The 12,755-nt window shown below is 41.3% G+C and overlaps 1 protein-coding gene across 1 annotated transcript in view; it reads right to left on the bottom strand.

The window, feature by feature from the left end:
• LOC109877536 (spermatid perinuclear RNA-binding protein) overlaps window positions 1-7,591 on the bottom strand; it is a 34,993-nt gene extending 27,402 nt beyond the window's left edge. The window contains exons 1-2 of the mRNA XM_020469778.2: window positions 7,478-7,591; window positions 2,280-2,443 (exon numbers count right to left, since the gene is read on the bottom strand). Of these exons, the coding sequence (XP_020325367.1) occupies window positions 2,280-2,282 (3 nt within the window). The 5' untranslated portion in view covers window positions 2,283-2,443; window positions 7,478-7,591. The remainder of the gene's footprint in view (window positions 1-2,279; window positions 2,444-7,477) is intronic.
• Window positions 7,592-12,755: the final 5,164 nt, after the last annotated feature.

The raw sequence follows: 12,755 nt of genomic DNA, 5'->3' as shown, positions 1-12,755 counted from the left end.
TTCCTTCCTAACTCAGTTGCTGAGTTGCCGGAGAGGAAGGAAACCGATCAGAGATTTATTTCACCATGAGGCCAATGGGGACTTTAAAACAGTTAAAGTTTAAATAGCTGTGATAGGAAAAAACTGAGAATGGATCAACATTTTAGTAACTCCACAATACTAACCTAATTGACAGAGTGAAAAGGAAACACGTACAGAATAAAACATATATATTCCAAAACATGCATCAAGGCACTAAAGTAATAATGCAAAATGTGTGGCAAAGCAAATTAACTTTTTTGTCCTGAATACAAAGGTGTAATGTTTGGAGTAATTCCAATACAACACATTACTAAGTACCACTCCTCATGTTATGGGTTTGCTTGTAATCGTAAAGGACTGTGGATGGAGCACATGGTTATCTAGCAATGATCAACAACCAAATGAGAGAGATTGAACCATTTTCAAAATAATAAAATGGGTAAATGTTGCACAATGCAGGTGTGGAAAGACTTAGAAAGATTGATTCTAACATGTAGTGACTCAGGGGTGTGAATACTTATGTTAATGAGATATTTCTGTATTTAATTTAATACATTTGCCAAAATGTCCCCCAAAAATTTTTCCCACTTTGTTGTTATGGGGTATTGAGTGTAGATTGGTAAGAAGAAAAATAAATATAATTCATTTTGAATTCAGGCTATAACAAAATGTGGAATAGGTCAAGGGATATGAAAACTTTCTGAAGGCACTGTATGACATCAAAGCAGGTATTTATTATAATCCTCAACGTATCATCTTTCAAAATATATCGAGTCCTCTTAAATTTACAGCATTTTCCTCACTCAGACAATTTGTTTTGCAAAAGTTGCCGAATGAGCGGGAGAGATGGGGGCAACTTCTTATCGTGTGCGGTGCTCAAGTCAAAACCCAATTTCAGTCAAAACCCATAGAGCGATGTGAAGAGCACAGCCTGAGCGCTGACGTAATTTATTTAATATTCCGGTACAGCTAATGCGTTACTATTGAGGCGCTTATCAGTACCCAAATCTCCAATTTTCAAAGGTGTAAAGGGCTACTTTTAGCAGCTATTTTAGATTCAGTTTTATTCTTAGTTTAAGTCTTAAAATATGCTTTGGTCTTAGTCACTTTAGTAATTTCATTCTTTGGTTTTAGTTATTTACCATCTAGTTTTAGTCAGCGCATTTTTTTTTCTCCATTAAATAATTTAGATTTACCTCTTACTTGTGCACACAGCCTATTATTGCCTCATATTCCTTAACTGACAACATTGTAACCCAATGCCAGCCAAAATTAACAATTTTCTCTACATAATAACCGTCGGAGGGGGGTAAATAACATTGATTTCCTTTTAAAGGGGAGAATATGAGCCTTCCAACAAAGCCAGAAGTATTACTGTACTCCTAATATTTCAGTGAAAAGCATTTGTTTTTCCAATCAGAAAAGGCAACTGCAACACGCAGATAAATGACAGCGCACATGGCAAAATAGAGCTTCGATGTGATCAGAGCAAAAGTGGCATAAATGAAAGCAAAGACATTCAAATAAATGATTGTTTCTAATTGAGGTTAGTTTGTTACAATTGAACTGTCCTGACTGTGCAGGCAATTCAAAATAATCAGTTCAAAAGAGACCGAGACCGAAGTGTCCGGGAGCTGGGTGCGTGTGGGAGAGCCAGATAAACGCAAAAATCCTGTGAAACAGAAAGATGTTATCAGCCAATGAGAGGATTGCATGATATATTCTGCACAGGGATGCCTGCTTATGATTGGACAAAACAGATGAGAGTTTCATGTCTACTTGAATGTCCATTAGTCTCACGTGGAATTATCGTCTCGTTAAATTTCATTAAAGTGAAATTAACACTGCAGGGAAAATCACATCTCTACATCAGAGAGGGGTGCACATCAACAACCAAAACAAATACATTACACATCACCTCTGACTCTTTCTCTCTCCTCTCAAACAACCGGTCTTTATGTAAGAACTGACATACAGAAACATACACACAGACCCAAAATACATTATAGCCACAGACAAAGATAGCCACATCAGACAGACATCCTCACACTCAGACAGGCACACCAGAGGCTGATGGGAGGTGCTATAGGAGGACGTACACATTGTAATGGCTGGAATGGATTCAATGGAACCGAGTCAAACACGTTGTTTCCATGTGTTTGGTACCATTCCATTGAATCCATTCCAGCCATTATGAGTTGTCCTCCTATAGCTCCTCCCACCAGCCTCAGACACACACACACAGACAGAACACTCACCATCTCTAGGAGGAGAGGACCACAGACCTCTGGTCTAGAAGTGTGACTGGTTGGGGTCCAGGTTCCCTTAACTCTGCCTCCTCATGCAGTCAACTCTGACCCTTCAGCTAGCTCGTGTCCCATGTGGCAGAGATACAGGTAAATCAGCACAGCTGTGGAAAAAGCTGTAGGATACAATGATAGGCATTTAGCACACTGTATTGCCTGACGACAAATGGAATTCTTCCGCTGCTCTGTCGTTCGCTACATACTTCAGTCTGAGACTGCAATCACTGAAGTTAGTTGTTGTGATGTCAAAATGAGGAGTATTGTACAAAAAAAAAAGTTATTAGCGATTAGATAATCTCTACCCAATGCAGAATTTTCAAAACGGCTCTTTACCCACATGTGTTCTGGCTCTGGCTCAATCCATCGGTTTCTGGGACCAATCAGAACAGTTAGAATGTGTTTGCGTTTTACAAATCGTCAGAGGGGTACTCTGATCCAGGGTAGCAAACGGTGTAGGATCTTGAAATCTAAAACCCAGGATGGCACTGCTCAGGTAGCCTCATTTCCAACTTTTAGAGAAGTGGTTTGTCTGCACTTCCCCTTCCTGTCCTCTATTTGGAGAAGGTTATGTGAACCCAGGGAGGTTTATTTTGGGGTTGTGTTTATTTAGGTCATTTTCACTGCAGTAGACTTTATGAGCTGGGATTTTATGTTGGCAGAGGACTTCTTCCAAATGACATTCTGTCTGCACCATGTTACTGGCCAGGACAGATGAGCGCTCACTGAATAAGGCCTATTTAGCCTACAGCTATCTACTTCAAATGGTGCGTCGCTCAACATTTGATGTATGACAATGTCAACTTCTCACTTAGTAAATCACATTGTTAAGATGATTTCAAAGTTATAACTTACGCCAATTCCATAACTAACCTTGGATCATACAGTCCTGGAGTCAGATCGTAAATAACTGGACAAAAATATATATATTTAAGTGTCAAATATGCACTAGTGGACGAGTCAAATTCCGGGACTTAAGAGTACACAAAGTCCTAATCCATGTTCATGAAACCAACTATTTTAAAGTAACTTAGTGCAATTTAGTCCAGGGGGGAAGCTTTAATCTGTCTGCGAAATTGGCCCTTATGTAACAGAGGCACAGCTGGCTGCTTTAAAAAAAAACAGATTAGGCTAAGTGGTACACAATTTGAGCAGCGGGCAAGGCATAGAGCTCTCCATTTTGGTTCGCTAACAACTGCTCTTATTCAACGGGATTGATAAAGTAGTCTAAAGTGTCTTGATAGTGACACAGGAGGTCTCCTTCTCAAAAGGCCAAACCATGTGCCCAAGGACTCTCCAGTCCACTCACTTACAGGCTACATGAGGACAGTTTTGTCTATTCTTATAGTAATGTAACTTAACTTGCATGTTCATTTGAATGAAACAACTGGCCTAGAAGATGTTGTGGTTCCCTCAAATGTTTCATTGGTTCTCAAAAGCGTATTTATAGAGTCCCGCTGTGTCAGACTGGGCAACACATCCCTGATGGGGACTGCACAAACAACTGTATCTGTTATGAAATGTCCGGCTTAAAAGGAAAACACATTTTATATTTAGGATTATGCCTTCGGTAATACATTAATGGATCTATGAGAAAACAGTGCGATGTGCTGTAGGCATACAGCATACGTACAATGCTCTTATCAAAGTCTGTTCCTAAAAGCAGCTCAGAAAGGGTGTGTGTATGCATGTTCGTGTGCGCGCACTCGTGTCCTCGTTTCAGGCCTAGCTGATTTCCTATTCACACACACGCCACAGTAAGAAATCTTAATGTTAAGGTTGGGTTTGGGTCTATAGGAGCTGCAGCAGAGTACCCCTGTCCTGACCTGAGAGCTATCATTGTCTATTTCCCAGGTAATGGAAACATCATGTTCCCATGCATGAGTGAGCACTGAACAGCAGCAATCACAGTCCCATCCACTACACCTCATCAGACAGAGCCACATTGGCTCTGATGACGGTACTGGGGAGGACAGAGAGCAAACGGTGCAAGTAGGCCAACATGGACAAGGCGGAGAGACTACCATAGATGAATCTGTGCCCAAAACACAACTTTCATGCAGATCAAGTGGACACAATCAGGACAGCTTACATATAGGCTTGTAGACCTCGAGATTGAAGCTCTGAATTGGCTTCTGATTCAGATTCACCATCCGTGAGACTACTATCCACCAAGTCCCTTGGACAAGCAGCAGGCCAACCTTGGGGGAATATCTTTACAACAACTCTGGATTACGTGTGCGTGTCTAAAGTTTAAACCACTGCTTACATAGCTTTAACACTTAACTGGTGCCGAGGTAAAAGACTCAACCACTGTCACCACCACTACCAAACCTTCAACTAACTAGCCTGCAGCAACCAGCGGGTCAGTGACTACCCCAAGGGACCTAGAAAGTCCTCCATGGGAGAGCTGAAGGGAGAGCTAAATGTGTCAGAAAGAGGAGAGCCTCTTGGTGCTTGTTCAAAACAGTGAAAGAGGAGAACGTTGTGCCTGTTCAAAAACTCTGGCATGAATATTTCAGTGCCAGTAAAACAGTCAGTAAAAAAGCCTCTTTGGCTCTGAAGGTCCTATATCAGGGATGCTGAAAACAGTTAGAGGCAGACTTCATGAGCAGTACATTACAGTCCTGAAGAAGACATGTGAGGACAAAGGAAAGAGTCTGTGGAGGCGTAACTAGCTGGTGTTTATCTGAGGTTTGACATCACCTCAGGTAGGCCTATTTATTCACACACCTGCTCCAAACCAGGCCTACCATTGTGACAGTAACAAGAGGCAAATCGAGTTCTAGCCTTCACATGGAACTTAATTTGGTCAACAATGTGGCTACTGGCTAGTAGTGTAGCTACAACCTGAGCATGATAATGCATTGCAAACCTCTTACAGGTGCAGTAGAGAATAATCTGCCCACACACGCTCAAACTGTTTTCATTTTTCATAGCACATTAAATAGTTGAGGAAGAAAGAAGCCCCGAGGTCATTCAATTCTGCCGTCTCTTTGGGTAAAGCACATATTTCAGACAAGGCCAAATGAGTGTTCTAAGTAAGACTTCGCTATTCCACACCATATACACTTGTTTCAGGCATCCTCCTCCCTGTGTGTGGAGAGTAGAAAGGGGGGGGGGGGTCATGTCTATAAGAGCACACCTAGTGATCAGCATTTTATTAGTCATTATGGGATACTGTCTTTGATGTCTGGGATTCAGCCACCCAACAATAATCTTCAAAGATTGTGTGTGCGCACACGTGTGTAAGAGGAGATTAAAAAAAAACAGCAATTCAACAATAATATCTTAAGACATCTTACCCATCAAGTCAGAGAGAGAACATTCCATCCATTAGGCCTTGATGACTGCCAACACTTAGTTGAGGCAGATATGGTTTCAGTTTAACAGTTAGGCTATGAAGCGACTGAATTCCAAAACATCCCCTTCTGAGCAGCGGAGCCTTGGGCATGGAACACTGGAATATGTTGATAGCAGGGAATTTGGGTGCTTTCAAAATGTATAACTATGCACACCCACAAACAGACAACCCATCATGTATTACGAAAAGGATTGAAGATAAAACAGGATCATTGAGATGGTTTAGTGGTCATTGTAGATGTACCATTGATCAATGGAATGCAATTAATCCATTTCAAAGGGGTCATATTACGAGTCCGAGGTATCCATTACTGGACTCTTCCTTTCAACCTATCTATCCTGCTCTTCAATGACATATCTGCTGGTTATAGTATGGCTTCTCCTATTACTGAAAAAGTAACACCCAAAAAGACTGGCAAGCAAAAACTGCATCACCACCTCGGCACTGTTGACAGTAGCCTCACTGTTAGACGCGTGGTTGAGAAAACAGTGGTGTACTCTGTATATACAAGACGCATAACACTAATTGCAAAACAAAATGTCACTCACACACTTCTCATTTACAAGCCGTGCACTCTATGCCCGTTTAGTTTAGCTTGACTGGGCCAGGGAGCCTGAGGAAATTAGGCTCCGGTTACCGTTTCCATTCTATAGGCAAGGACCAGTGCCTGCTACAGTCTGTGCACTCTGCTGCTTACTCTGCAGTAAAGCTGGGACGATAAAACAAACATTATCGACACCGACCATAACGAACACTTATCGCAGGCATTTTGCTGATATTGTTCCTTAGGTTTACTAATAATGGTGATTGTTAATGGCTACAATCAAACTTGTAGTAGCAGTAATTTAAAAGGGTAATTTAAAAATACAATTAAAAATTCATCCATATCGCCCAAGTCTACAGTCTTGTACAGCAGGGGTTCCCAAACGTTTTCACTCAGGGCCCCCATCCAGCATTGGGGAACAGGGCCCCCTTCCATCATTGGGGAACATCCCCCCCTCCCTTTTGCACACACACACACACACACACACCACTTCTATTTCAATGGGCACAAGCACTGTTCATGACAAAAACTGTTCACACTCATCTTGTTGGCAGAGAGAACATTTTGCAGGTTTAAAGCTTATTTCATGCAATTCTACACATTTTGTCATGGGGTGCAGATAAAATGTTGCAGTTTTGCCATGTCTTATGTGTGTTCATGTGTTATTTGAGGGACAAACATTACAGCAACATCTATGGACAAAAAAAACAGAGCAACGTTTATTTTGCAGACATGGGCAAGTTGATCTGTACATTTCTGACAAGTTATAAATAGCTCTCTATGGTCTGCAATGACAAGAAGAAAACTTATGATGCACTACCCAATTTCGAAAGTGTACCTTGTGCATTCTACTATTACAACTTTCAGGAGTAAATTGAGATAAGTTGCAAGTGAAAATATAAATACACAAAACTCAAACCAACATAAAAGTTCATTTCGTCCTCTTTCCAATTTGTTTCTGACAATCCTTTTGAATTGTGATATTACGTTAACTAGCTAGCCAAATGGCATGGCTTCCTACCTTGACAGACATCAATGATTAGATCACTGAAAGTCACTGGAAAATAAAAACATCCAGAAGAGTGCATGTCATAAAGGGGGAAATAACAAGTAGCCCCCTATCATGTTCAGAAAACGTTCGGAATTTGCATGCTGCCTTGTTAAGCCGCTGACCAACAGTGCAGCAGAATATGCATCCTTGCCTGCGCTATTTCAAGCAAAATTTGGCATTGAGTAAATACTTACATAGTTACAGTTCTTGAACCAAACCAAGGCAACACATCCCAAATATTTCAATGGTAGCTTTTTACTGGTAGGACTTCGTGTTTGCGCAACCAACTCCGTTTTCATCTCGGTTTGGGACAGCGTGGATTCAGCACCCGACAGCACGCGCTTGTTTCTTGGTCACAAACGCGTCAGGCGCGCTCACTGACCATGGCAGCAACGAAGAGCGGAATAGCGCACGCGCGTTATGGTTGTTCAGCGCTAAAACGCAAGACATATGACTGCATTTGGTAAGCAAATTATGCTTTGGAGAATTGGACTAGGCCTATATGATTGTGTGAGAATGAATATGACTGAAAATAAGTAGTGGGTGCATTTCACAGTGGGAATTATTCACAACCTTGAACAAGCCAATAAAACATAGGCTAGGCCTACAGAAACGGCATGGAATTAACCAGTGTTACCTAAATACAAAGTCAGTCAGCACAATAATTACATCCACCCCTGCACAATAAGACCAGGACATAATGTCAAACCTCAATGGTAGGAAAATGTCAGCTGTGGATATAATAGACATGTTACATGCATAATTATACAGTTTGTTAAATAACATCCATTAGTATATAGTTTCAGCTGAGAGTCTCTTGCACACTCCTTTCACATACACTCTGATTATGTGAATGAGTTATTGGCCTCACTCTGACAGCTGATAATTTAAGCCCTGTGTGCATCACCTCCAAACACACAGACACACACACACACACACAGGCATTGGTGATGTTGACTCTTAGTCTGCAATATCATCAAGATCAATAGTTTGCTCTTTGCTTGATCTCCAGTGTCGGATCATTCATACACTGAATGCCCATGACTGTTTGATTCACTGTGCTAGACGTTATGGTTTTCAATTGTCATATTATAATAGTATCTTGTTTCATATGATAGTACTGTATTGTGCTATAGAACGGTCTCGTTTCAGTGCTGTGAGATTGCTTGTGGTTCAGCTCCATCAGCAGAAGGCTCGGCTGGAGGGAGTATGACGTGTTCTCAACCTGCGTCAGACAGCAGCAGGTGTACCTCAAGGTGAGACAGCCATTGCACTGCAGAACAAGATCAGCAAACATGCAGGGGTTTGACAATGCGTGTAGACAGGACACACTGCAGTGCTTAGATACACAGGTAGTTGTGTCTCTGGTGTTAATCAAGTCACATCACACCTTCATATCGACAGGTTATGGTGTGTATACAACGATGTCAGAAAAATAATAACTCCTATGATTGAATCTTTCAATGCTAAACACTGCAATTATAGGAACCGTATACGACCATCTGGGTGTTCTGTAGGATAGTAGACAAGGAACAGCTATTTTCAACACTTACAAAATGAGGTGAAAAAGAGAGTATATAGAAGTGCAATGTGTTTCATCTTATCCTGTAGTGTGTGATTTCACACACCAGCACCGAGTGTTTCTGCAGACACACCTGGCTGATACTGTCTGGCTTTATCGTAGCTGTCAAGATTTCTGTTGAAGTCAATAGCAGCAGTATCTCCAAGCACTTAAAATTATTGTCTGTATGTAGTTAATTTGTTCGAGATCATCAAAAGGGTGATGTATCATGGGTAAATTGACTGATTTACAAATATTATTGAGGAGTTATTTATGATGCAAGGTGATTTGTAGAACAGTCAGTCGGCAGTCGCCTGGGCTAGGGGGTGTTCGGGTCGGCAGGGGGGAACTCATAACGGCTTTCAACTTACTCTTGAAAGTTGTAAGAGTAGAATGCACAAAGTGCAATTTCGATATTGGGTAGTGCATCATCAGTTTTCGTCTTTTCATGTCAGTCATTCCACACCTTAGAGAGCTATTCATAACTTGTCAGAAATGTCCAGATCAACTAGCTCGTCAGCTAGCATTTTTTAGGTAGGTTTTTTTAGCCCATAGACCCATGTTTGAGTCACTCAAATATCACATGAATACACATTAGACATTGCAAAATGTATAGAATTGCAAGAAAATTAGCTTTAAAACTGAAGAAAGAAGAATATTCAGTACATGAGAGTGCCTTGATTACTTCTGGAAGTTTGTTTTGGCTATTTCGGCATTGTTCATTATCCAGCATCAAGTTATTTTTACTCTATACTTAAGACATTGGTTTGAATCTTTGTTGTGCTTTTAGATTTTGAGAAAAATCACTGCAAAAACTGGATGAATCAACATTGTTTCCACTTCATTTCATTGAATCTACGTGGAAAACTGATTGGATTTTAAAAACGTCATCCATAAACCTTTTGTTGATTTAACATTGAATTCACATTAGTTGACAACTCAACCAAATGTAAATCAAAACTAGACGTTGAACTAGACGTCACTTCTCTCATTGACTTCTCAAACCCCAAACCCCGGCCTGCTGTTTGGTCTGCTTCGCAAGCGATCCCGGATGTCTCGCGATGTTGCGCCTCTGGGTTTAGAAACTCTGTGACACAACTAATAACAACAACACTGAACAGCCCATCCAGATGTTAGAGATTAGCCTAGCTTTATCCCTCCCTCTGCCTCTCTCCCTCTCTCTCTCTCTCTTCCTCTCTCTCTCGCTGCCTCTCTTTCTTGCTGCCTTGCTCTCTTCCTCTCCATCTCTCCCTCTCTCTACCCCCATTCTGTTTTTTCTCTCTGACACAAACATTTCGCTCATTCTCTCTTTATCAGTGTCACCTTCACTGTCACCCTATTTATTTATTTTTCAATCCAACCCACTGTATAATTTCTCCTGGTCTTTCTTTCCCAGATACCTACACAGCAGCTTGGCCTTCACCTCTGCTGTGAGTTCCTATCAGGGGATCAGGACAGAGAGAGCGAACAAAGCAGAGCAGTCTGCTAAATCAACAGGGGATTGCTACTGGAGTGGTGACAGGGCATCAACTGCATCGGGAGATGGGGGGGTGCTACCAGGCCAGTGAGCACATTACATGTAACATTAAGAGCTGTAATATGTGATACAGAAGGCGGAAGCATGTTGATGTGGAAGGGAGGGGATGTGAATGATATCGCTGTTCACAGTATATTGAGGTCATCTCAGTGTTTCGAATTAACTTGAGTATTTAAAACTGATTTTTATGTGAATTGGAGATAAAAAACAAATCTAATAAAATACATTCCTCCAAAAAAATCCCTTTTTTCTCCATGTTTACTCTGAAGCAAGCTGGAGCAGTCATACAGATTTGTTTCTTTTTACTTTACTCAACCCCAAGAGAGATGGATCCTGGCCCCAAAGCAAAGGAAAACCACATGAAGTCCTGAATTAGATCTGGGTATAAATAATTGATGGGCTGCTGCATGTTCACAACGACTCTGCTGATTCATGGGCATTCAAGGTCAAGAGGAAATGACTGCAGCTATAGGGAGAGAAAGAGGATGGATGGCTAACACACCTCACTGCTGTTCAGCTGACAATAATATGATAATAATATCATTATGGACACTTTTATCCAAAGCAAATTACAGTACTGTCAACACTGACAGTGACACATATATTCAGCAGAAGTGGCCAATGAGAGCTTTGAACTCACAACCCTGATGCTACAAACACCTTGCACTGACCTAACGCACTAGCCATTGAAAAATGTATGAATGAGGAGTGAAGACTATGAGAGATCCCTGATCCATTCAATCAAAACCTGTACTGAACTCATGCATCATTGAAGTATCATCGATACTGAACACATACATAATTGAAGTATCATCGATACTGAACACATACATAATTGAAGTGTGGCAGGAGAGCACTGTATAATAATAACCATGTACTTGATTTCTATGCCAATGCCTCAGTCTCAGTAGACTGCAGTTCAGTTGCCACTCATGCATCTAGTATAGATGCCCACACCAAATAAAAAAGGTGCTATCTAGAACCTAAAAAGGTTCTACGGCTGTCCCCATGGGATAATACAGCGGGTTCTACATGAAACCCAAAGGGTCCTCCTATTGGGAACAGTCGAAGAACCCGTTTGTAAGCCTTTTTCTGAGTGCATCCTACACTGGGTTAGCCTGGCTGATGCGACTCACATGGTACACAGCAAGGGAGTGCTGTTAAACACTGGTATGGACAGGAGAGCATTGATGGTGCAATATTCACACAGAAATTGTCTTGAGCTTTGATTGGTTCTCTCAGTTTCTTTTCCTGGGGTTGAGACATCTCATTGTTTAGATTTGAAAATTCAACAGTTGTTTTGGAAGGGGGCGGCACTCAGGGGCTGTGTGGCTGTCCATGTGGGTGTTTGGTTCTCCTGTCTTTCTCACTCAATCAGAAAAAACACAGCTCCCTTCATTATCAATGCATTGTGCCTACAACATAAAGGAGCCTTTCTAGACTGTAATCAGGAAGACTTCGAGTTTGGTGTCAGCCAGACTAACGGTGGGTAGCTTACCAATCTGTTTTAAAAACAGCTTCTGATAGCTCTGAGTCTGAAATGGAACCCTGTTACCTTTTTTAATGCACTACATTTGACCAAGGCCCACAACCTATTCCCTATGTGCACAAAAGTGGCGCACTACATAGGGAATAGGATGCCATTTCAGATGCAGCCGGACTGCCTTTGAAAAGGAACTGAGAGGTCCATCTGTCTGCTGTTGAAGGGAAATAAAAGAGGACATTGGTCAGCTCATACAAACCTTTTGTTTTCCTTTAAGCTCTAGCTGCACCTAGGTGGTTCCAAGCAGCAAAATGAGGCAGGAACCATTTTAATAGCCCGGCCTGGGACAAAACATTGTGTAGATCCAGCAAGGAAAGATCTACATTCTCAAAACCTCACTGGCCCAAGAAATAAATCATTTTATCAGGGCTGAGAAGACAGGTATGTTCACCTGGGAATTACTGCAGAGGAAGGTGATAAATCACACCAATTAAAAAGAGCTACTGCCTGTGATGTCTTCTCATGTCCCATCAAATTATATGTCCCTACAAATGAGACACTGATTCATTTAGGGAGAGATATTTTTAACTAGCTTTGACAGGTAAAGACATCATCAAAGCACGTTGAATTATGAAAAAGAGATACGATACAGCTGAACATTTACAGTCCCAAAATGTTTGCAATGAGCACACAAAAAGATATCGAAGAAATGTCCCCATCCACATTCCCTTATTCACATGCATCTAGTCACAGAGCTTTCATTTGACAAAGATGTAAACATTGCTGCTGTTGAAACACAAGCACCATTGTGCCTGGGGTCCCATAGAGTCACTTAAAAAAAAACATTGCCTCCATCAGAAAGGGATACAAATACAAAGAGTTTAGAGAACT

The sequence above is a fragment of the Oncorhynchus kisutch genome, linkage group LG3 (assembly GCF_002021735.2).
Source record: "Oncorhynchus kisutch isolate 150728-3 linkage group LG3, Okis_V2, whole genome shotgun sequence".
NCBI lineage: Eukaryota > Metazoa > Chordata > Actinopteri > Salmoniformes > Salmonidae > Oncorhynchus > Oncorhynchus kisutch.
This window is presented reverse-complemented; position numbering and strand designations above follow the sequence as displayed.